Source organism: Vipera berus (assembly GCF_964194415.1).
Source record: "Vipera berus genome assembly, chromosome: 1".
In the NCBI taxonomy this organism is placed as follows: Eukaryota; Metazoa; Chordata; class Lepidosauria; order Squamata; family Viperidae; genus Vipera; species Vipera berus.
The window spans coordinates 322,933,248-322,959,256 of NC_138202.1; the positions used below are offsets into that span (position 1 = coordinate 322,933,248).

General features: G+C 42.3%; 1 protein-coding gene across 2 annotated transcripts in view; it reads left to right on the top strand.

Annotated features, from left to right (window-relative positions):
• The window catches only part of ACSS1 (acyl-CoA synthetase short chain family member 1), a 45,474-nt gene that overhangs the window by 18,673 nt on the left and 792 nt on the right, over positions 1-26,009 (top strand). The window contains exons 3-14 of one of the 2 annotated variants that reach the window (XR_014026978.1): positions 1,150-1,349; positions 2,032-2,207; positions 2,751-2,903; positions 3,719-3,866; positions 6,924-7,061; positions 7,512-7,604; positions 12,159-12,271; positions 13,457-13,583; positions 14,865-14,992; positions 22,433-22,496; positions 23,200-23,318; positions 25,084-25,237. Coding sequence is in view for 1 of the 2 variants with exons in the window: in XM_081331705.1 (XP_081187831.1) it covers positions 1,150-1,349; positions 2,032-2,207; positions 2,751-2,903; positions 3,719-3,866; positions 6,924-7,061; positions 7,512-7,604; positions 12,159-12,271; positions 13,457-13,583; positions 14,865-14,992; positions 22,433-22,496; positions 23,200-23,318 (1,459 nt within the window). In the remaining variant the exon portion in view is untranslated. The remainder of the gene's footprint in view (positions 1-1,149; positions 1,350-2,031; positions 2,208-2,750; positions 2,904-3,718; positions 3,867-6,923; positions 7,062-7,511; positions 7,605-12,158; positions 12,272-13,456; positions 13,584-14,864; positions 14,993-22,432; positions 22,497-23,199; positions 23,319-25,083; positions 25,238-26,009) is intronic. The other variant, XM_081331705.1, reaches the window with a different exon arrangement.

Below are 26,009 nucleotides of genomic sequence, written 5' to 3' on the forward strand. Positions count from 1 at the left end.
ATCTATGGAAATCCTCATGAAAACAGGAATTGCTGGTATTTCCTGATTAATATAAATCTGCTCAAAGAAGTAGTATGCAGAAGGCAAAATATAAAATGCCTCCTGCACTTGCCAGGCCTTTCCTGGAATCCTTTCTAGGCTGTTTTTCTTTCCCCTGCAGCTGAGTTTCTTCTGATCAAAAAGCACAGTGAGACGACCAGGCATGGCCACAGCACAGTTGCAGATGAAAATCCACGGACCTTACAAGAGTTAAACACCTTCTTCTCTCTATCTCTTCCCCTGGAAATGCCTTCTGATATCCACATTAGTATTGTGAGACAAGCACAGGTCAGAATTCTGAAGTATAATTCTGACCTCAACAAATTATTTATGAAAATGATCTTTTACTATGTAGAAGCCTGTGGACTTTAAACATAGTTCTGAACAATGTTGATATAAGAGAGTTGCAATAAAAATGGACTGATAGTTCACTAACCCAGCTTTGGACTGATGGGGTTTCCAGGTAATAAAGTAGTTTTGTCATAAAGGTACTATATAGTACTTGGCAAATAATGTGCTTTTATTTCATTCTTTTGGTAATCCATTTCAATTATAAAAGTACGGTAACTCTTAAAAACAGTGAAGAGAACAAGAAAAAGAAGAGATAATATTTTTCTTTAAATGATATTCTTGATTTGGCATTAGGCTGTTATTACTTTCACAAAATGAATTTAAATAGGCAAATAACAGATCTTGAGACTTAGCAAAGAAACATGATTCCTACAAAGTATTCTTTAATGTAGTTTTAATGCTAGGAATGCTGACAAATACTAGATATTTCTCATAATATCAGTAATTTAAGAAATTCAACTAGTTTTTTTTTTAACTCAGCAAGTTAGTTATCCAACTGACTATTATATCTAAAAGTTATTTTTGTAATATCTCTGCATTTTAAATTGCTTCTAAAATTGTTGCTATTGTAACAGTGCTTGTTTAATTTATGATTATCTTGGTAAAGAGCAGAAATTAAGTCTACAAAGCTGAACTTAAATGAATTAGATTTATGTTTAAGTTTGCTTGATAAATATTTATCTGGATTTTTTTTGTAGATTGAAATATAATATTTACAAAGTTAAACAAAATGACAAGGCATTTGTTTCTACATTGCAGGGAACTTTTGGACATGACTTGTCGCCTTGCTAATACCTTAAAGAGAAATGGTATAAAAAAGGGAGACCGAATTGCTATCTATATGTCTGTATCTCCAATCGCAGTGACTGCCATGTTGGCTTGTGCTAGAATTGGTGCTGTTCATACAGTTGTATTTGCTGGATTCAGTGCAGAATCTTTAGCAGGGAGAATAAATGATGGTAGGTAATTTTTAGGGAAAAAACTTTTTAGATAATAATTCATGGATTGGTTTGTTATTGCAGGGAAAATGCAACTTTTTCATTAGAAAATCAACACGTCAACAATAGACCAGTTGTTTTTTTTAAAATCCCATTTATATCCCGCCCTTCTCCGAAGACTCAGGGCGGCTTACAATTTAAAGCACAAATCAATGTGCTTAGCAATAGCCTTCATTCTATGTATATGCCTGCTTATTAGGGCTTTCGCCCCCCCCCAAGCGGCATTATTACAAAGTCAGCTTATTGCCCCCAACAATCTGGGTCCTCATTTTACCTACCTCGGAAGGATGAAAGGCTGAGTCAACCTTGAGCCTGGTGGGACTCGAACCTGCACCAATTGCAGGCAGCTGGTGTTACTTAAGGAGGCATTAGCCTACTGCTCCACCAAGGGTCTTTGTTGTTGGACAGATAATTTGTTGTATGCAAGGAGTCTTCATAAGTTTTTACATGCCATTCTACTTTCATAACTGTATTTTGTTTTTTTTTTCTGTAGCAGAAAAACAATCCTGAGCATTTCACTACTATATAGGATTTGATGCCCTACAATATATTATGTACTCTTTATTTTTATTTATTAGATTATGATGCAAAACAGAGGAATAAATTAAAATTTGCTGTCTCTGTAAATTATTTTTCTTGCTAGCTAAATGTAAAGCAGTGATCACCTGTAACCAGGGAATCAGAGGAGGACGGATCCTAGAACTGAAAAACACCGTGGATGAAGCTGTAAAGAACTGTCCAAGTGTCAAGTGTGTCTTTGTAGCCCAGAGAACTGACAGCAAAATCCATACATGCAGTCATGATATTCTCCTTGAAGAAGTAGGTTCATTGTGTTCATAATACTTTCTAATCAGATAAATTCCAATCAAATTGGAAATGAATGAAGCTGATAAAATATGTTGTATGATGCTTTTATTTCTCTGTTCTAGCTCACACATTTAGCAATTGTATGCCAAACCTATTATTTTTATAAATACTTATGAATCCAAAAGGAATGTGACTCAGGCATGAATTGCTGAAGCAAAATAAAATGTCTTTGGATAAGAGTATACAGTAGTTTTTTACTGTGTAATATATAAAAACCATTCATGGACATGATTCTAGGAGAAGCATTGAATTCAGTATTCCTGAACGTCTTTCAAGGCATGGAACCTGAATTTTAAATTGAGTTTTCAAATAATCATTGCCTTTGGTGCTTTAAATGCCAAAATAGCATTGTGCACTTGTTATTTCTTTGTGAAATGTGAAAAATATTGAAGAAGGAAAAACTTACCTCTGGTATGTATTTGAGAATACCGGTATTTAATATACTATTGCTCCACTTTTCATTTAATTGTCAATTTAAAAAAATGCTTTTTTTAGGAGATGGCTAAGGAAGCATTGGTTTGTCCCTCTGAAATTATGGACAGTGAGGATATGCTTTTTATGCTTTATACTTCAGGAAGCACAGGAAAGCCTAAAGGAATTGTTCATACCCAGGCTGGCTATCTGCTTTATGCTGCCATAACACATAAGGTATCAGTAGAATCCTTGATTTTATTTTTTTACTTTAGTACTGTCAATAGTGTGCAAATCACATGGATAATGAAATTTGGCAGAGTTGGACATTTTGAATATGATGTGAGGCTAAAAATTGATTTCTCAACTAGTATGAAATTTATTATAACTATGCAACAATCTAGATTTGAGGAGAAAAGGGTGATGCAAAATATACAAAGGTGTTCACAAAGTATCTGTGGGCAATTTTTTAAAAAGCTGCATATCTGGAAAAGATACATCTTCTTTAATCACATGCTCTTAGTCACTTTTCCTCCTTTGAATTTGGATTGCTGCAGAGCCCTAAAAATGATACATAAGCAGATCTAATCTAAAACATACTTTTCAAGCAGACTTTTTAATTTAATTTTGGAATGCTACATTTTAAAAAATTGGGCTATTTGGCCAAATTTCAAGGCAAATGCACCTGTTACAAGGTTGGTTAATTATACCGTGTATCTCATAACAGATTTTTATATATACTTTACTATTCAAAGAAAGAAAGAAAAATAAATTGTAGGAAGAATATTACTTGAAATTGCTTTCATCTAATAAAATAGCAGGTAACAAAATCTCTGTTTATTCTGTAATTAATGGTGGAGTAAATTTCCTCATACAAGGTTTAAATTCTGAATCCATGATTGGAAGCCATGAAAAGTGATTTGCCTGAATTTGTGATTGATTTATTTCTTCACAAAAGGATGATCGTATATTGACTACTGACAAGTATTTCTTGATTGTAATAATTTTTCATTAGTATACAATGATTCTAACCAGCTATATTGTCTTTATAGCATGTTTTTGACCTCAAACAAGATGACATTTTTGGATGTGTAGCAGATATTGGTTGGATCACAGGACACAGCTATGTTGTCTATGGACCACTTTGCAATGGAAGCACCACAGTTTTGTTTGAAAGTACTCCTGTTTATCCAGATCCAGGTAGAATTTTTAAATATAATATATAGAAACAGCACTGGACATAAGAAAGGGCAATTAGTCGTGATACAATCATTTTTTTCTTGTGAAGCTTTAAAGGTTAACCACTTGCTTCTCCACATAGGGCTGGTTTGGTCAAGTGGTTAACATATCAGACTAAAATCCAGGAGATTCTGAAGTCTAGTCCCACCTTAGGCATGAAAGCCAGCTGGATGATTTTGGGATAGTCACTCTTTCTCAGCCCAAGTAATCTCACAGAGTTGTTGTGGAGAAAATAAGAGGAAGGTATGTTAGGTATGTTCACCGCCTTGAGTTATTTATAAAAAATAATAAGGTGGGATTTCAATGTAAAAAAAAAAAGATCCTGCCTGCAACCTTAGTTTACTGGTATCAGTCAGTAGGGACCAAGTCTGCATATGTATTGCTTTTTATTCAGCCCTTTTTTCTTTCTTGAATACTCGTGCCATATGAAATAAAAAATGAAAATAAATTAAAGCTAATAACACAAAATCAACAACAGAAGCCAGATATTGAAAAGGATCTTTTTCTAAATATTTTGGTTATTATGATTGCTGTATATGATAAGTATGACATTAGGTTTGTTATGTTATTAACCTGGGTAACATCCAGATTAGCTTTCTGTGGATAGGAGAGTATTTGCTTCAGTAAAGGCTTAATATTTGCTTTGGGGGGGGGACAGTTTTCCTTCCTCTTTGTAATTTATTTTTCACTCTGGATTCCACTGTGGAAAATTTGGATATTCTATTCCTACTGGACCTTGAAGCACAACGAATTCTAGCATCAAATAAAGTCTACTGATACTAGTTAATCTTTCCCCAGCCAAAACTCTTGAGACTTTATCCTCATTGGAAATTGTATGATTATTTTTTTAAAAGACTTGACATTGGGAATTATTTGTTTTAAAGCCTATATATCAGAAAATGTATGGATATCAAATAAGAAAAGGACAAGAATTCACACTGCTTTTTAGAAAAGGTTTCCCAGAAATGTACTTTAACTGTACAAATTGGGGCATGCTAGAATATTATCCTAATAACTAGGATTGTTTTGGAGGTGTCAGCCCTACGAAGTAAAGTAGACTAAGAAATCAACGGCATGTAGGTCAGTACTACTTCTATTGTAACAGAATCTTGCAAGTCTCAATGTGCTTTCCCCCTCCTTCCCTTTAATTTTATTTGAACTAAAATGGGGTTTGTCTGAGACATTTTATTACGTTACTTTCTTGACCAGGGTTAGGTTATTTTATCTGACTGTTGATTTTGTAGTATCTGTTCCTCCTTTCAAAGCCATTCCCTCTGCCTTCTACACTAGAATTCCTTAAACCTCTTAAGCAGGTCAAGGGGAAAAATATCTTGAAGATGCTGCTGGTTGGCTGGGGAATGACTAAAAATTGCGTCTCTGTCTTTAGTTTGCTAATAGAAGACTGCTGTGTCAAATAGTATAGGAAATCCTTGACTTACAACTGTTTTCAGCAGTCCTAAACAAAGAGACATCCAACAGATGCCTAAAGTTATGGCTGTTGCAGTGTCCTATAGTCACACGATCAAAATACGGGCTTGGCAGTCTGCCTGGACTTATAACTGCAGGGGTGTTTCAATTGCAGCACCTAACTGTCTCTCTCCCCCCCCCCAAAAAAAAAAATCTATGCCCTTTTGGCTCCCTGCCCTCTGCTGTCTTAGCTGCTAACCTTTGACATCTTCTTGCTGCTGTGGCTGCTGCTGTCAAGGCTGGCCTGGCTGCTGGGTGGGCTGAGCTGTGCTTTTGCCGCAGGAGAGGAAAAAAGGCCAAAAGAAACCCCAGAGCTGGGATGCCAAAAAACCACTTTGCGCTGCACACTGAAAAGTGAAAACCAGCCACAGAGCTGCAATGCACCAAAAAGTCCTGTGTGGTTTTTTTTTCCCTCAACACTAAGAGGTTTTTTTTTTAAATGTTTATCTGGGGCTGCTTTTGGCCTTTTTTAGCAATGTGAAGGGGATTTTTGGTGCTATTGCTCTGGGACTGCTTTTTGTTTTGCCGTCTCCAATCTGATGTTTTCAGCTATATTAGATAGCAGTGCTATTTTTGGTTTTCCAGACCCTTCCTTTCACTATGCAGCAGTGGACCAATTATTTTTCATGGCTAAAGATGGAAAGTATGGATGGTCAAAGACAGGGCCAGAATAGAGCAAATTGTTATGGACGATGCAGCAATTACAAAACAGCCCAAAATATTTTCAGTTGAACCTGTAATGAAAAGATAGCATGCAAGGCCAAAGAGTAAATTTTAGTCTTAAGAGTTGGATTGTACACAGTAAACTTATTGCTACACTTTTTAAAAATATAAATGAAATCCCAAAAGTCCTTATTTGGACTTATACAAGGAAGAGCGATGTCATCCTTGTATAAATTAGTAGATTAATTGTTCAGGCCTAAAATCTGAACTATACAAAATATTTAATATATAATATATTGATTTGCTTCAGCAACTCAAAAATACACATTATTAGACCATTGAGATAAGTAAATTATAAAAATACTTATAGCCAAAGTTCAGTTTGAATTTTAATCAGATTTTTTGGCAGAATTAATTAAATTAAAATTCACTTTGACTTGGAGATCTGAGCTCAATTTGAAGGAGCTTTTTATTCAATAGCTTTTAAAAGCTATTTTGATGAATAAAAATTAAGCTCTCATATTTCTTGCTGCTGTTTTCTTCCAAGATGTCTCTTCAACTTCCCTCACTAATATTCCCTTGGGATCTGCCACCAAAGTATTTTAAGTTTATGCTTCTTTAGCTTCTCAGCCCAGAAAAAAATAAGCCAGGTGCTTCCATCTCCTGATAATTCAAAATAATGTGAAACACAGAAACAGTATTTTTTCAGTTGTATTTAATTGTGACAGTTTATTTTTCTTTACTATTTGAATTGGAAGGTTGAAAATAAGGGGGTAGTTGTTTATTTCAAAATGTGTGTGTGTTCCAGATATTCATTCTCATTTAAAATGAAATATTCTGAGCTTATAAGACTTCTGGAGCTTATTTCTTAATATATATTGTTTTAAGGTCGCTATTGGGAAACTGTAGAAAGATTAAAAATTAACCAATTTTATTGTGCTCCAACTGCATTACGTTTGTTGCTGAAGTATGGTGATGAATATGTGAAGAAATATGACAGATCTTCTCTTACTACTCTTGGATCAGGTGAGAATGAACAAACTAAATTTTATGTCTATTTAAAATCAAGGCATTTGCTAGTTTTCTGCGGAAGGAAGACTGAGCCTTTTGCAGGAAATTTCTTTTCCTTTTCAGTGATTCTTGCAAAGACCAAGACTAAAATGGGGTTTGTCTGACACATTTTATTACGTTACTTTCTTGACCAGGGTTAGGTTATTTTATCTGACTGTTGATTTTGTAGTATCTGTTCCTCCTTTCAAAGCTGTTATTTCTTTCTGTTATTCTTCCCCCCCCCCCACTACTCATAGCATTGAGTAGTGTCAACAGGTTATCCTTTTCTCAGTCATTTATTTTATAGGATTGGTCACACCCAGTTTCTTTAACCAGTCTTCAAGTTAAGTTGCTTTGTTACCAGCTATAAAATATCATTAATACTGTAAATATCATAATTATTTATTTTGCTGTTTTGAATTGTAGTGGGAGAACCGATAAATCATGAAGCTTGGCACTGGTACTACAGTGTGGTAGGGGACAAAAGGTGTACCCTTGTGGACACTTGGTGGCAAACAGGTAAAATCAATATAGTGAATGGAAAGATATCACCACAAAAGTAACAGTATAGTCTGGTTTCAGACATTAAGGTTGCTAAAGATTTTGCAGATTGATAATTGTGGCATTTTTCCCCAAACTAAAATAATTGCATGTGTATCTTCTTAAAAAGTTCTGAATTGCATTCATTTACATTCATGCTTTGTATATGTACTGCACATTTATTTCATTTATGTTTGTAATCTTCAGTAAAAGAATTGTGTGAAATATGTTTTTAAAACACATAAATTTTACAAATAAGAATTTCTGGGCCTTGGATTCTAGATAGGTTTATGACACTGAAAAAAGAAATGCAATGTGTAACTCAAAATAGTTAAAATATGGTGCTATGTTTAGCTGTAACATAGAAATAGGCTAAGAAACATTACCCTATCTGATCTGGTTTCCTGTAACTGTATTATCTGTAATAAGATTTAATTTCTCAAAAATCTTATGTTCATTTTTTTTCTAATGACTTCTGAATTTTGACCTTTCTGAGTATGTTCATATATAATCTGCTTTTTGCTCTTTAAAATCTCACCTCAAGAGCTACAACTGTATTTCTTTGTTGTTGTTGTTAGTAGCGAAGTCGTGTCCGACCCATCGCGACCCTATGGACAATGTTCCTCCAGGCTTTCCTGTCCTCTACCATCTTCTGGAGTCCATTTAAGCTCACGCCTACTGCTTCAGTGACTCCATCCAGCCACCTCATTCTCTGTCGTCCCCTTCTTCTCTTGCCCTCAATCTTTCCCAGCATTAGGCTCTTCTCCAGTGAGTCCTTCCTTCTCATTAGGTGGCCAAAGTATTTGAGTTTTAGCTTCAGGATCTGGCCTTCTAAAGAGCAGTCAGGGTTGATCTCCTCTAGGACTGACCGGTTTGATCGCCTTGCAGTCCAAGGGACTCGCAGGAGTCTTCTCCAGCACCATAGCTCAAAGGCCTCAATTCTTTGGCGCTCAGGCTTTTTTATGGTCCAACTTTCACTGCCATACATTGCAACTGGGAAGACCATAGCCTTGACTATACGCACTTTTGTTGACAGGGTGATGTCTCTGCTTTTTAGTGTGCTGTCTAGATTTGCCATGGCTTTCCTCCCGAGGAGCAAGCGTCTTTTAATTTCTTGGCTACAGTTCCCATCTGCAGTGATCTTGGAGCCCAGGAAAATAAAATCTGTATTTCTTTAAGCCTTACTATTCAGAAGCAGGTTCCTTTTCTCTCTCCCAGACTTTCCCTTTTTAGTTTTATGTCATTCTTGACTTTTCCCCTCCATTCCTTATTGAGCCATAGTCTCTTCTGCTTTTGGCTAGTGTCTTTGCATGGTATAAATTATTCTATGTAGCAAAAGGTATGGCAAAGAACCAAAATTATTGGACAGTCTTGTGATTACTACTTTTAACTGGCTTCAGCTCCACTTTTGATTTTCATTTCTTTTGTTCTCTTTTCTCCTCCTCCTTGAGCCAACTGAACCTTTTAAAAAAAGTACACCATCTTCATATAAGCAAATATTTACTTACAGTTCCTATGATAGGAGAAAAATATTCTGTGTGATCACATACCACAAGAGAAAATGAAGGAACAGTAACAGGGTCAACAAACAGAGCAAGGTTAATAGAATTTTCCAGAACCTCACTGTTATGTACGAAGTAACCAGCCTGCATAGTTAATCAGCCTGGGAGTGGTCATTCTACCGGCGGGAATTCCCGGACACTGGGTTGGGTGTTTGTGGTAAGGCGGGAGATTCCTGCCAGGGGGTTGGCTAGCGTCCAGCGGCTGCTGGGCATATATAAAGCTACCCTGGACTGGTCACTCTCAGTTCTCTCCACGTGTAATCAAATAAACAATGTAGTCACAATCTGTCTCGTTGTTAATGTTGCCGATCCGAACACAACACTCACAATCACCAAGGGATCACCTAACTTGCACGTATTAACATGGTATTAGCTGCTACAGTTAACTCTTCCCTGTTCACGTAGAGTTGCTCAGCCAAACACAAATAAGCTAACAATTTGAAGACAGTGCAGCCTAAAAGAATTCAAAATGTGAAAATACAGCTAAGAATAAAACCCCAAGGCATAGTATTTTTAAATATTGAATGGAAGATTGAAATAAATGTTCAGGTTTTTATGCCATCAATCTTGAGATCATACATTTATATCTCCATGAGGAGAAAATTCCAAATATATGAATTCATCATAAAAAAAAAACTTCTAGTAGAAGGTGACAATATGGTAGAACAAGTAAAATTTCCAGTATTGATTCTTTGACAAGCTCACACACATGTAAGTGATCTTTTAACTAATATTACACCAGACTAGGGAAATATGCACAATCATCAACTTATGAACTTCATTCTTTAATGTGACTTTGGAGCCTCTATTGTTACCATTGAATTTCATGGCATGGCAGGGTGCCACTTGTAGCAAGCAAATTCTAGGGAGAAAATTAGGGATGTGTTTCTTGCTGAATTTGGCAGGTGTAAATATTAGTTTCTTATAAGGGGTGGGAGGACTTTTTTTACTTGGAAAGTATATGGTAGTTGCCAGAGAGAAGAAAGACTGGTCTGGAGAAACTTGGCCAACGCCAGAAGTGAGCAGGATCACCTCTATTATATTTCCCCTCCTTTCTCTCTCTAACGTCATTTCTCTTTGTGACATTTCTTTCTCCAAGACACTGCTTATAAACAAGGTGACAGAGATATGAACTGATCACTTAAATATGACTTTTGTAATTAGGTGAAAGGCTGCATGAAATCCTCTGGCAAGTTACAGATTTTTGAAAGCTGTTCTAAGAGTAATTTCCCAGGAGAAATGTTAGCATACATACATACACACAGAGACCTACACATTGATAAAATCAAATATTTGACTCAAAAACATCATTACATTATGCATAGGGAAAGAGGAAAGAAAGAAATATTATTTTTTTCCTTTTTCCTGAAGCAGCCTTGTTCCAACACCTCCCACAAAGTCTAATTACAGGTAGCTTTTACTTACCAACAGAAATTGGACCAGGAACCCTGTCATAAGAGACATGGTTATAAACTGTGATGTCACATAACCACACTGACTTAAAATGGCAGTTGCGGCAATCCAAGTTACAATTGTTAGGTGAACCTCATGTGGTGACAGCTTCTCATAGTCATGTAATCACAGTTTCTGATCTCCTGCCAGCTTCCTCATTGACTTTGCCTGTCGGAAGCTGGCAGTGAAGATTTCAAATTATGATCATGTGACTGTGAGATGCTGCAAAATTGTAATTGGGATGTTGCTTGAGTGCTTGAATTCTGATCACATGACTACAGGGAAGCTGCTGCATCAGCTGCAACTACCAGTGATAGTCATAGATCCCCCTTGTTCAATATCATTCGCTAACTTCAAATGGTTGCTGAACAAGTGGATGTTTAACTAGGACTACTTGTAATATTACAAGACTCCTTTTCCAGAAATAATCCTGTTAGTTTCTGGGAACATTTCAATTCAAATTCCCCATATAACATCATAATGTTGGTCATTCTAGTTAAATTAGTGATGTTTTCAGATAATGCTATATTTTCTCAAAAGCAGATCACTTGATACAAAAACAATGCATCCACTTGTGAGATTTATTATATTCTTGTGATATGAATAACAATCATTCTTCAAAGAATTTGCAAGGATATTGATTTATTACCTGGTGTTGGGCCAGTTGTAGATCTTATATTTGGTTTAAAAATAGCATAATTATTGCAGCTTATCTTTCTCAAACATAGCTCTTGGAAGCAGTGACATGTCACAAATAATCAACTCAGACATGCATAAAGATTAGCAAATCAGTTTTTTGCAAATATATTTGAAAGCATTTGAGTGGATAAGAGAAAGGGAGATTATGGGAGAGGTAGGGGAAATTCACTATGCAGATTCTTATGTATAAATATATTTTAAAAGTTGATCAGGCTTAGTGTAATAGCATCATTCTCAAATCCAGTATCCCTATAAAGCTTGATCAGATTTTAGAAATCAAGACCGGTGACCTTCTGTACGAAAAGCTTCATGGTAGACCTCTGAATTGTGGTCTGTTAGAACCTCAAGGATACAAACTTGGATTTTGCTCCAATAAGGGGTTGCTTTATTATACAAAATTAAAGTCTTATGCTTTACTTTTAGTCTTAATCCTAATTTTGTGTTTGCATTTATTTCCTACTTATTTTTTTAGTACCTATATTAATCTAGGATATAACTATACATTTGAACTACTTATATCTCATAAGTCTCATAAACCGCTTTTAAGCAAACAGAAGCGTTATCAAAACAACACAAGGAAATATATTCCATAATTTTCCTGCATTTCTATCATTTGCGGCTGAAATTACTTGCTAAGTAATTTTGTTGAACATAATCAGTTTAGGGCTTTGTGGGGGTAAATAAGGATATATATATATATATATATTAATGGAGAATGAAGCTGCCCTCAGTCCAGAAATGTTGTTTATGTTCATTTAATTCCAGAAAACAGAGATTGCATTCATTTTTAGTAGTGTTTCTTTCTCATTTATCATTCCAGAAACTGGTGGCATTTGCATTGCTCCTCGGCCTTCAGAAGAAGGAGCTGAGATCATTCCAGCTATAGCAATGCGGCCTTTCTATGGAATTACCCCAGTGCTAATGGGCGAGAATGTAAGCTAAAATACTGAAAAGTTCTGGAGTATGATCTGAACTGTTCCTAAACTGCTAAATATTTTTAAAGGATATTTTTAAAAAATTTAATAACATTCAAAAAATATAATTATTAGACTGCTGATAGTTGTAGAGGCCAAAGTCCAGAACAGCTTTGAAAAGATTATGGAGAGAGTTAAACCACCTAACCATGCCTTCTTTTGGTAAGAAGGCTCTTACAAAAATCAGTAGGTAACTTTTAAAGAGTAGCTTCAAGGACCTGCATTATTCTGAATAAGGTCTGAGGCAGAAAAGGGTCAGAAAAGGGAAGAGGTGCAATTTTTGACATATGGATAAAAACATCAAGAAATAAATAGGTACTCATTTCAAGAAACTAATATGAATTTTCTGTCCTGCTGTCTACCAAAACTACATCAGTTTTCTAAAATCATGGTAGAAAAATCACTGACTTCTGTGCAATCAAAATGTATATTTGTCTCAAAAATTTTCCTAAACTTTAAAAATGCAAATGTTAAACTGTGAGTTGTATAACTGTTAGGGATCATTATAAATAGGCATACTATTAGCATTATGTATTGCTCCCACTTAATTGTTATATTGGCTCTTTATTGATTTATGTAGAAAACATATTTCGCTTCTTAATGTTAGCATAATTAATCACAGACATGAGCCAGTCTTCTATCAGAACAGCTGGGAAACTGTCAAAGAGGTCCATCAGAGAGGAAGCTCTGTGCTTGTCAGTTCTAAATGCCCATCCTTTCCCTTCTATCCACCACAAAAATCTTCCTTATTTATACAGGAGTCCTTGTTTAGCAACCACAATTGGGACTGGCAACTTGGTTGTTAAGTGAAGTGGTTTCTAATTGAAACCCTGACTATGCTTGCTTCAGCTTTCTTACCTCTATCTTACTTCAGCTTTCCTTTGCTTTACAGATCTGCAAAGATCATAAATGCAAGAATTAGTCGTGTTACTTTTTTATCACTGGTGTGATTGCAAATGGTTGCTAAAACAATGCAATCATCCAACAAGGACTACCTGTGTTTGCAGGCATATTGAATTAATTGTCTTTATCAAGGGTTTGATCAAAGTATTAAGGGAAAGAATAAATATGAAATTAAATTCAATTTCTGGGGAAATTCTCTTTTATTGATGGATTGAGAGAGGTTTTTTATTTGATTTCCTAGGGAAAAGTTTTAGAAGGCAATGATATCTCTGGTGCTCTCTGCATTGCACAACCCTGGCCTGGTATAGCACGAACTATCTATGAAGACCATCATCGTTTTGTAGAAGCTTATTTTAAACCTTACCCAGGTAAAGAATGATGAGAAAGTAATATTGGTTGAACTAATGCACTGAAGCTGATGCTTTATATTAAATGCAGTTTTTAGTACATTGACAATAGCTATATTGTTATGTTATACTTTCTTTGCATCATTTAAAAATAGTGTAGCAACAGTCTGTACACCAAAGAAGTATTCATGCACACTTCTACATGCATAGCAAATGTTAATTGAATGACCTTTCTGGAACATCTTTGCTAATTTTCTTACTTTACCATTCATACGGGCCTAAATGCTAAAGTATAAAAATGAATTGAATTCCAAAATAGTTGCAATATATTAATAACACAGGTGTTCCTTGGTTAACAGCCTCTTGTTTATTGACCATTTAAATTTGCAATGGTACTGTACAAGCAGTTCTATATGACTGGCCCTTGAAGTTCCGGTTGTTCTACTACTGCCACTGTAACATGAGTGCAATCTGCACACTTGGCAACTAGCCTGGATTTCCAACTGTTACTGCATCCTGCAGTCACATGATTGCAATCTGTGACTTTCCCTCCAGATTCTCCCAGGCAAAATCAATGGGAAAGCTGGCAGGAAATTGGAAATCACAGTCACATGAGGTCTTTGCTTAATGAAACCATGAGATCCTCGCTTAACAGTAACTGGAGACTGCTGGAACTGGTATTGCTAAGCGGCACAGTCACATATGTGATGTTTTCTGATTGCATTGCTTAGCAATGGAAATTCCAATCCCAATTACTGTTGGTAAGTGAAGACTAATCACAATGAATCTCCATAGATGTTGACACACATCCTGGGTTCTCAACAATATTCCCAATGGACTGATCCATTATTTCCCGCAGATTTCCTGCCTCAGTTATATTTTATATTTAAAAATACTTCAATTTAAGAAAAATAGAAAGCCAGCGTGCTGCAGAATGAAGTCTGGCATCCAACATTGTCTTTTATTTTCAAGCATCTAAAGTGATAACACTGAGCAAATACCATAATCAAGTAGAATCAATTTCTGCAATGCACCTGAATTCCACTCCCAGTATTCCGATTCATTGCACACATTTCCATATAATGCATATCTTATTAAATGTTTCTTTCATACTCAGAAAAATTAATAGATGTGTATTGTAAATGCAGTGTGCTATGTTCTGTTATAATTGCATAACAGCGAGTGGTGATATGCAATATACATACATTATTTTCCCATAGATAATGAACTATGTCTGTTGACTGTATTTTTCTCTTCAGAAAAAGCGAACCTCCACATTTACTAAACCTATTATTCCCACAGGATATTATTTCACAGGAGATGCTGCTTATAGAACTAAGGAAGGTTATTATCAGCTAACAGGGAGAATGGATGATGTTCTAAACATCAGTGGACACAGGCTTGGAACTGCAGAAATTGAAGATGCCATGGTAATTATTGGGTCAAAGAAAAGTGTAGGCTCCAATAATGTATTCTTGTAAACTAATTGAAACATATTTATTTAGAACAGGGCTTTTCAAGTGGTGGTATGCGTACCACTAGTGGTACGCGAGCACCTGGCTGGTGGTACACGGCGTCGCCTTCCTCCCCCCCACGCTCCACTCCTTCCCAGCTCACTTGCTGCTGGAAAGCATGCTGCTTGGCAGCGGCCTGCAGGAACCCTACAGAAGGCCCGTGCAGGCGCAGAGCGAGGCCCCGCCCTCCCCAGGGACTTTTTGTGCAGCAACCAGATTGACTTCTGATCGGCGCTTCTTCAGGGCACACATGGCTGGGAAGGCATGTAGGAGTCCCAGGTACCTGTAAGGCAATTGGTCTGCTCCTCCCCCATTGCCCACCAGCCCTGGGAGAGCCCCACGCGAGCGCCTCTCCGGCCTCCGAACCCTGCCTTTCAAGCAGGAGCGGCTATCAAGACCCGGGCTCGACAATCAACCGAGGGGGGGGATCTGTGCAGCAACCCGGCTACCTGGCCTGCCAGCTGCTCGTTGCTCCGCCGATCAGCTGGGAGGCTGAGACACCGGATTTGAGCCGTGGACCAGAGGAGAACACCGCTGATCAGCTGGGAGGCTGGGACTCCGGATCCGACGCCACCAGCCAGCTGGAAGTCCTGGTGGGTGGCCTCGACACCGCCAAACAGCCGGGAGCGTCAGCAACCTTCTCTGGGGGCTGCCAGTCAGCTGGGAGCCCGGGGCTTGACAGCCGCTCCTGCTCAAAAGCACCAGCACTCCCAGGTGATTGGCAGCCATGAGAGAAGGTTGCCGATGCTCCCGGCTGTTCAGTGGCAGCGGGGCCACCTGCCGGGACTTCCAGCTGGCCGGCGGTGTCGGATCTGGACTCCCAGCCTCCCACCTTATCAGCAGTGTTCTCCTCTGGTCTGCGGTTCAAATCCGGAGTCTCAGCAGGCAGGAGCCCGGGATCAGCGTTTCTGAATGGGATTTCTAAGCGCGACTCAGCTGATCCTGGGCTCCTGCCCGGCTTGCTTGCAGAAAAGAGGCTGCTTGCTAAGTGAGCCCAGGATCAGCTGAGTCGCGCTCAGAAGCCACACTCAGAACTCTGTTCCCGGGCTGCTGCCCAGCTCACTTAGCAAGCAGCTTATTTTCCACAAGCAAGTGAGCCAGGCAGGAGCCCTGATCAGCGTTTCTGAGTGCGATTTCTGAGCGCAACTCAGCTGATCCCAGGCTCACTTAGCAAGCAGCCTCTTTTTCGCAGGCAAGTGAGCCGGGCAGGAGCCCGGGATCAGCTAAGTCGCGCTTAGAAATCCCGCTCAGAAACGCTGATCCTGGGCTGCTGCCCAGCTCATTTAGCAAGCAGCCTCTTTTTCGCAGGCAAGTGAGCTGGGCAGGAGCCCAGGCGACACCAGCACTTGCGGCTTTTCCGCAGCACAGACCTGAGGGCTGCTTCGTTCCCACTCGTCCTCTCACAGGCCCCGGGCTACCTGCACTGGTGGGAAATGCAGCGGTTCTTTTTCTGCAGAGGTGGAGCGCAGGCGTCGCTTGGGAAAGACTGCGAGACGCGCCTTTGCAGCGCGTTTCCCCTTCTGTTATAAGAGGTTTGGAATGCAAGCTGCTCCCAGGGCCTAAAAGTAGAATCCAAATGGTGAGAGTGACGCAGCTCTCTGACTCTCTGTTTCCGGCTAAAACAGTCTCAAAGTTGGGCCCAGAGATTACTTGGCCTGAAGGAAGTGTGAATTGGTGGCGATGCGGGTTTGTTTCCTTTGGAGGAGGGAGAAAAGCGTCACTCTTCCTTTGGGAGGGTGCAAATGTAGCTTAAGAACGGTACCAATGCGGCCAGAAATGGATATCTCTTGACAGTGCTGGGGAGACCTATGGGAAGAACGATGTACACGGAGAGGATTGGGGAACCCGGCTCAAACGCTGGGCTCCGGTAGGGGAAAAATGACTGGGAGAAGTAGCCAATTCGTAATGTACGTGCCTGAAAAAAGAAGAGAAACCAGTGACATCCCCACCCTGCCTGTGTGCGCGTGCAGTGGCTGAGGCGCATGCGCTCTCCTCTGCCTTTGTGCGTGCACAGGCAGGGCCATGATGTCAGTGGTTTTACTTTGCCCGGCCACTCAGTGTGGATGAGAATGCGCTGCTACCTGCCAAAACCAGGCTGGGATCTGAGTGGTGTAGCACAGGACGGAGGGAGGGAGGGAGGGAGGGAGGGAGGGAGGGAGGGAGGGAGGGAGGGAGGGAGGGAGGGAAGGAAGGAAGGAAGGAAGGAAGGAAGGAAGGAAGGAAGGAAGGAAGGAAGGAAGGAAGGGACAATGGGAGAGAGGGAAGGCACCCATCCCAGTCCCACTCCCCTCCATCAGAGAACCACGGATCCCCCCCACAGGCACCCCACAATCTGAGTGATGACCTGGCCATTGATCACATGACCCTGGGACACTGAATGTTATAAGTATGAATCAGTTGCCAAGCATCTGAATGTAAATCACATGACCCTGGGGATGCTTCAACAGTCATAAGTGTGAAAAATGGTCATAATTCACTTTTCAGTGCCATTGTAACTTCGAACAGTCACTAAGTGAATTGCTGTAAGTCGAAGACTACCGTATTTTCCGGCGTATAAGACGACTTTTGAACCCCTGAAAATCTTCTCAAAAGTTGGGGGGTCGTCTTATACGCCGGGTTGTCTTATACGCCGGGAAAAAACATAAATCAGTCGAGCGTCCCCGTTCTTGCAAAGCAACTTCAAGCCTCCTTAGTCCAGTCCCCCCTCCATCGTGACTCTCCCATCCCCAAGAGCCTCTAAGCCCCTTCCCCTCCCCCTTGCAAATGCCAGACCCCGGGAGTGGCAGGAAGCCCCTCCCCCTCACCCAAGCGGCATCTGAGCATAAGCAGAGCGCGCCCTGCTACCCGCTATCTCTCCCGGCAGACGCCCGCATCCAGCCTCGCAACCAGCCGCAGAAGCCCGCGCCCGGCTTTCCTTCCCCACACCCGCACCCGGCTACCTGTTCCTGGGCCCCGGCCCTAGCCGCGGGCCAGCTCGCCAGCGACCAGGCCGACGGACTGGCCACTGCTGGAGGCGGGCGGGAAGAGCTTCGTATATAAAACGCCTTGAGAAGGGGACGAGCCAATCAAACGCATTGGTATTTCGGAGGAGGCGTGGCCGCGGATCAAGGAGCGCTGCCGGGTTTGGGGGGTTGAGAACGTAGTGGCACCTGCCCTTGTGGAGAGCGGGCTTCAGCGGACAGGGTCGGGGGGGGATCTCAGGGGAGCCGGCCGAGGGTCGCTATTTCCGCGTGTCGGGGCCCACCGCCCCTGGCTGCCTTCCCGCTCCCTTCGCGACGGCTTTGGGAGACGCTCCCCGGTGGATCGGGGAGGGAGCACCCGCCCGCCGCCAGGCCGTTCCAAGTTTGGGGAACTTCCGGGGACTTCCAGCGGGCCGGGGAAGAGCGTGTCTGCCAGCCTGTTCCAGGAACTTCCAGGGACTTCCGGCGGGCCTGGCGCCCCTCTCGCCCGCAGACCACGCAGCGGCCCTCACCAGCCGGCCTCGGCATGGCCGCCCCAAGCCCGCCTCTCCAGCACGTCTTCCGAGCCCAGCTGGCTGACTGCCTCCTGGGCGGGGCTTGGCTCCAGACACGCGGCTGCTCCGTCTGCAAATGTGCTCTCAAATGGGTGGGTGGAAGGAAAAGCCCCTTTGGGCTTCAAAAGGGAGGCTTTGCACCATCTGCATCAGACGGGGCTGAATCGGGCTTGTGTCGGACACTTGGCAACTGGCATGTAAGTATTTTCCGGCGTATAAGACGAAAAACCTTGAAAATCTTCTTAAAAGTCGGGGGTCGTCTTATACGCCGGGTTGTCTTATACGCCGGAAAATACGGTACTTGTACTTTATCATTTTTTTCCTCTTTTTTTTGGTCAAGTTTTTGACACCTTGCTGGGTGACTGGTGGTACTCGGATATTGCCTTATCCTAAAAGTGGTACAATGGGTGAAAAGGTTGAAAAGCCCTGATTTAGAACAATGAGAAGATTTGAATGGCTGGCTCCCATGGTTAATTTAGATTTGAATATGGCACTAAGAGAGACCTCTTGCAACCATTATGGATTAGTCACCACAGAGGGTTCTTTCATCTGATACTAATAAAAGTGCAGTATATACAGTGAAAACAGTTCATCAATTTAGTCAAGTTTCTTTAGTTTATGTAAAATGAAGGCCTGGTTTTCAAAATACCGTATATACTTGAGTATAAGCCGAATTTTTCAGCCCACTTTTTGGGCTGAAAAAATCCACTTCAGCTTATACTCCAGTGAACAAAAAAAAGAACTGTCCCTTCGTTCGGGCCAGGCTGCTGAGAGAAGGGAGCGGCAGAGCCTTGCAGAGCTGGTAGAGGTGGCGGCAGTCCAGCGTTGTTTCTCCCCCTCGTGCGTGCGTGTGTGTGTCAGACCCACGGGAATGGCTGGTAGGGAAGCGGCATTCCGGCATTCCCCCCCCTTCCTGTGTGTCGAGCCCACGGGGCTGGACACACAGAGAAACGTAAATGCCGGACTGCCGCCACCTTTACTAGCCATTCCTGCGGGTCTGACACACACACACACACAAACACACACACGCCGCCGGGCTCGGCTCCTCGGCAGGAGGGGCAGCCCCCGCCGCGCCCCCCTCCCCTCCCGGCCCGCAGCGCCGCGCCGCTGCCGCCGCTTCCTCCGGGCAAGTCGGGGCTTGCGGGGCGAAGGCACCGGCCGGGGGGCAGGCAGGGCGGGAGGGCGGCCGTGCAGCTCAGCGCCGCCCCGAAGCCACAGCCAGCCGCCGCCGCCCGCGTCCCGGCGGAGAGAGCCTGCCCTGCGGAGCGCGCTCGCTCGCTCGCCCGCTGCCTCGCCCGGGACCAGCGGCGCCGCCCCGAAGCCACAGCCAGCCGCCGCCGCCCGCGTCCCGGCGGAGAGAGCCTGCCCTGCGGAGCGCGCTCGCTCACTCGCCCACTGCCTCGCCCGGGACCAGCGGCGCCGCCCCGAAGCCCGGGCGAGGCAGCGGGCGAGCGAGCGAGCGCGCTCCGCAGGGCAGGCTCTCTCCGCCGGGACGCAGGCGGCGGCGGCTGGCTGTGGCTTCGGGGCGGCGCCGCTGGTCCCGGACGAGGCAGCAGGCGAGCGAGCGTGCTCCGCAGGGCAGGCTCTCTCCGCTGGGACGCGGGCGGCGGCGGCTGGCTGTGGCTTCGGGGCGGCGCCGCTGGTCCCGAGCGAGGCAGCGGGCGAGCGAGCGAGCGTGCTCCGCAGGGCAGGCTCTCTCCGCCGGGACGCGGGCGGCGGTGGCTGGCTGTGGCTTCGGGGCGGCGCCGCTGGTCCCGGGCGAGGCAGCGGGCGAGCGAGCGCGCTCCGCAGGGCAGGCTCTCTCCGTCGGGACGCGGGCGGCGGCGGCTGGCTGTGGCTTCGGGGCGGCGCTGAGCTGCGCGGCCGCCCTCCCGCCCTGCCTGCCCCCCGGCCGGTGCCTTCGCCCCGCAAGTCCCCCCCGACTTGCCTGGAGGAAGCGGCGGCAGCGGCGCGGCGCTGCGGGCCGGGAGGGGAGGGGGGCGCGGCGGGGGCTGCCCCTCCTGCCGAGGAGCCGAGCCCGGCGGCGTGTGTGTGTGTGTCAGACCCGCAGGAATGGCTAGTAAAGGTGGCGGCAGTCCCGCATTTGCGTTTCTCTGTGGGCTCAACACACAGGAAGGGGGGGAATGCCGGAATGCCGCTTCCCTACCAGCCATTCCCGTGGGTCTGACACACACACGCACGCACGAGGGGGAGAAACAACGCTGGACTGCCGCCACCTCTTCCAGCCCTGCAAGCAGAGGCTTGCAGGGCTGGCAGAGGTGGCGGCAGTCCAGCGTTGTTTCTCCCCCTCGTGCGTGTGTGTGTGTGTGTGTGTGTGTCAGACCCGCAGGAATGGCTAGTAAAGGTGGTGGCAGTCCGGCATTTGCGTTTCTCTGTGTGTCAAGCCCCGTGGGCCTGACACACAGGAGGGGGGGGGACGCCGCTTCCTTACCAGCCATTCCCGCAGGTCTGACACACGCACGCATGCATGAGGGGGGGAAACGCCGGACTGCCGCCACCTCTACCAGCCGTTCCCGCAGGTCTCACATACACACACAAACACACAGACACACGCGAGCACGAGGAGGGAAACAACGCTTGACTGCCGCCTCCCTAGCAGACCTTCCCTGCGGGATGTGCTGCCAGGAAGCCTGGCAGCCTGATGAGCGGACCCTGCGAACCGCGGCCGAGCCAGCTCCGGGATGCTGCCAGAGTCAACGAGCGGCTCGTGGTGGCACAGAATATAGATAGGTATGTTGCTAAGAAGGGGCCAAGCTTATACTTATACTCGGCTTATACTCGAGTCATAACTTTTTCCAGTTTTGGGGGGTAAAATAAGGGGTCTCGGCTTATACTCGAGTCGGCTTATACTCAAGTATATACGGTAAATTGTATGGCAGGCCTGTATCTACCCAAACTGTGACAGACTGCATGGCAGGGCATATTCCTACAAGAGTTTGTGATATGTGAATCTCACCTATAGTGACATTATAGGTCTATAATCACAGATTTATCACCTTATTTGTGAGCTTGTATTACACACATATGATTCCATGCATACATACGAATCTGAGATTGGCTCAGCTCATAGACATTTTTCAAAAGCTTTGACATTATGCCAGGAACAATGCCTAGTTTTGTTTACTATTTTTTAAATTTATATTGATTTCAAAAGATAGGATAACATACAAAATACAAATAAAAAACAATAAGAATAAAGAATAACAAAAGCTACAAGACGAAAAAAAATAACACTGGGTAAAAAAGAAAAAATGTATATATAACAGATATATAATTAACACTAATCATACATTGTCCACTCTAACTGAATGTTGATAAATATAACTGAAACAAGTCTAATAAATTTTCCCATTTACACTTACTAAGTTACTATTTTAAATCACACAAATATCCCAAATATAAAAATTCTGTTATCTATCAATCAAATTGACCAGTTTCTGTTCACTGTAAAAAGGCTGTTAACTGGTAACCCAAAAGTTAAACTAATCTTCAAAACTATTAACAGTCCATTGTAGTATTTAACACGGAGAAACTCCACAAATGGTCGCCAATCTTTTATAAACTTGTCCAAATCATTGTCTCTAATTAGCACAGTTAATTTCACCATGTCTGCCAGCTTGGTCAATTTCAGGATCCATTTTTCAAGTCTCAGTATTTGGCATATGCAATTCTTGCAGCAGTAACCATGTACAAAAATAAAGTCCCAAGTTGTTTTTCTATCAGTTTATCCATAATACTTGGAAGAAAGGCTTCAGGTTTCATTAATATTTGCGTTTTAAATATTTTCTGCATACATTACTATATCAGTTTACTATTTCTTTCCAAATCATCTTTTTCAAAAGGATGAACATCCTGCAGTTCCAGAAACAGCTGTGATTAGCTATCCTCATGATATCAAAGGGGAAGGTAAGTGGTTGAAATGTTTTAAAATAATTAGGAAAACATTTAACTGTATATTTATGAATTGCTTTGTTTATGTCAGGACTTTTACTGATACAATTGAAGAGAAAATGAACAAGGATGTTTGGCAGAAACTGATACTTGAATAATGTTTTTTCAAAGCATATACATAACAGTATTACATGCATGGAAACTGTATTGCAAAGGAATGTAATTTAAGTTTAAAATTTTGAATCAAAATAATCGTAGTACTGTAGTATCATTACTTTTCAACCACCTTGAAAAGGTTGTTGGACCTAAAGCTCTCAGATCAGATGACTATTCTTGGTGCAATCTGAAAAATAGTTGTTCTCTAGTATAATGATAAAGTTACATCTAGCTACTGTATATGCATTAATAGACGTTAATGCACATCAATATATAGTAAATGTGAGTGTAGAAAGCTAATGAAGAGCCAGTTTGGGGTAATGGTTAAATGTTGATCTAGAAACCAAGAGACTGTGAGTTCTAGTACCAGCTTATGTATGAAAACCAGCAGGATGACTTTGACCCAGTCTCTCTCTTAGCCCAACCCACCTCACAGGGTTGTTTTTCTGGGGGGAAAAGCAGTAGTAGTAGTAGTATGTATGTTCAGGGTCATGAATTACTTACAAAATAATAAAGGTGGCGTTAAAATCAAATAAATAATAAATGTATTCCTTTTTTCCAGTTGCATTAGCTTTCATAGTGTTAAAAGATGACATGGCAGATAAAGATATAATTATCAAAGAGGTAAAGACAATAGTTGCCACCAAGATAGCAAAATACGCTGTTCCTGAACATGTTCTGGTAAGTATTTCAATATTGTACATTTTTATAAGGAAAAACATCTGAAAAGAATCTCTTCATTATGGGATATGACCAAGGAATTCCAGCTAACAGGGTGTAGAAGAGCCTTCTCTACTGTTGTTCCTGCCCTCTGGAACATCTTGCCACTGGAAGTGAGATCTACCTCCTCCTTTCTGGCCTTCCAGAAGGGCCTTAAAACCTAACTTTGCCTGTTGGCTTGGCTGCCTTCAACAGGAGTGTGCTATGCTGGAAGTGGTTGGTTCAATGAGAGACATAACCCCACCTCCATTCCATCTGTGCTCTTGGTTTTTAAAGTTTATTTAATAGTTAATTTTATTGTTTTAATGTGCTTTATGCTTTCATGCTATTTCTAGCCACCCAGAGTCACTTTGGATAGTGAGATGGGTGGCATATAAATGTAAGTAAAATATTTAATATTAAAACAATGATTGTTTTATATAAGCATTCCAGTTCAAATGGACAATCTTTTTAATTTTAGAAAACCATGATTTCTTGTAATGAAAATCTGCTATTATCAATTTTGAGTAGGGGTAATGGTAGCCTAGGGACGCGGTGGCTCAGTGGGTTAGGACGCTGAGCTTGTCGATCGGAAGGTCGGCAGTTTGGCGGGTCGAATCCCGAGTGCCGCGTAGCAGAGTGAGCGCCTGTTACTCGTCCCAGCTTCTGCCCACCTAGCAGTTCGAAAGCATGTAAAAATGCAAGTAGAAAAATAGGGACCACTACGGTGGGAAGGTAACAGCGTTCCGTGCGCCTTTGGCGTCTAGTCATGCCGGCCACATGACCACGGAGATGTCCTCGGACAAGCGCTGGCTCTTCGGCTATGAAACGGAGATGAGCACCGGCCCCTAGAGTCGGAAACGACTAGCACACATGTGCGGGGGAACCTTTACCTTTACCTTTTTTTAATGGTAGCCTTCTCTCCCTTCTGGGTATATTTAAGTGCCTTCGTGTATATTATTAAAATAATAGCAACTATACATAAGAGAAAGGAAGATAACTTGAGGAGGTAGCATAGAATTCTGTAGTGGTGAATTTTATAGCTTTGGGAGGGCTGTCCTGAGAGAGTAACTGCAGTCTCTACTCCAATAGGATTTTAGTTAATATGTGATCTTTATTCCAAACTGCAGACTGAAGCATCTAAACACTTGAAATGGAAAATGTTCCCAGCGTATCTGAACTGTTAGTGTCTTAAGCTATTAAAAAAAATCTTTAAAAAGTGCACCACATATAAGGATGATATTAGATAGTAGAATTTGCAGCTCTTATTGTACAGATGCCTTAATATCAGGGATCTGCGTTGAGGCCAGGGGCTGTGGAAATGGTGGCTTTAATCATGAGGTTGCAGTTGCCATCTTGATGTTTTTGACACCCCTTTCCCTCCATGGATGTCCATTTCATTTGTTTTGCAATTCTGTAGCAGTGACGGTGACCTTTCCTTAGCTGGAAAACAGTTTCACTTCCACAATTCTTGTGGTTTTTCTTTGCTTTGCTTAAATTACATGAAGCTTCTCATCAATGGGTTCACCCTCTGATTCATTTACTGTATGTAGTGAAGGATGCACATTGCCAACATTTCATTTATTGGAAGCCATTTTGCCTTAGGGTGTTGTACTTTACTAACTTGGGGGATTATCATAGTCTTCTCAGGTTAGGAGAAAAGCCAGGAAAAGATAACCAAAGAGCCAAACTAGTATTTCCATTTTATAATAATTATGCTAATTATTATAATATCCCTAATCCCTAGCTTGGACAGAGGAGACTCTGACCGAGACCAGAAGCTTCCTCTACTTAGTCCTTGAGAATGCTGATGTCTGAGAATAAAACTGAGAAAACAGAGCCATAGGAGTAACTGGTGTTTAGAATGCAAAACGTGATCAAGGCCAGCAGTGTTCAAGCAGGTATTTAGGAAGCAATCTGCTTATGGTAAAGCTGATTCAGTACTACAAGAACACTGTCTTATTTGCTTTGCCTCCTGATTTGACAATTTGTATACTGTTTTAGATACTTAATTTTCTCAATAAACTTAATGTTGTGTTAGGACTATTAGCTTTATCAATTTGTGATAGTAATAATCTAACTTGTTTAGATAGGAGGCCCTATTTGAGGCTTTGGCAGCCTTTACTTACTTTTAGTAGTGATTCTTCAATTGGTCATCTGTAAATTCACTCAAAAGGGATGCGGTGGCTCAGTGGGTTAGGACGCTGAGCTTGTCGATCAGAAGGTCGGCAGTTTGGCGGGTCGAATCCCGAGTGCCGCGTAACAGAGCGCCTGTTACTCGTCCCAGCTTCTGCCAACCTAGCAGTTCGAAAGCACGTAAAAATGCAAGTAGAAAAATAGGGACCACTACGGTGGGAAAGTAACAGCGTTCCGTGCGCCTCTGGCGTATAGTCATGCCAACCACATGACCACGGAGACGTCCTCGGACAAGCGCTGGCTCTTCGGCTTTGAAACGGAGATGAGCACCGGCCCCTAGAGTCGGAAACGACTAGCACGCATGTGCGGGGGAACCTTTACCTTTAAATTCACTCGTCCATCCTGTCTTTCATCTGTTAATGAGTATTCCTTTTTTTTCAAGGCTGTGAAGATTTCAGAACAGCTGAATAGGAATGAGCAGCTGGGGTACGGGCTGTTTACCTTGTTAGTTTTGAAAGGTTCTACAAGATTCTGCAT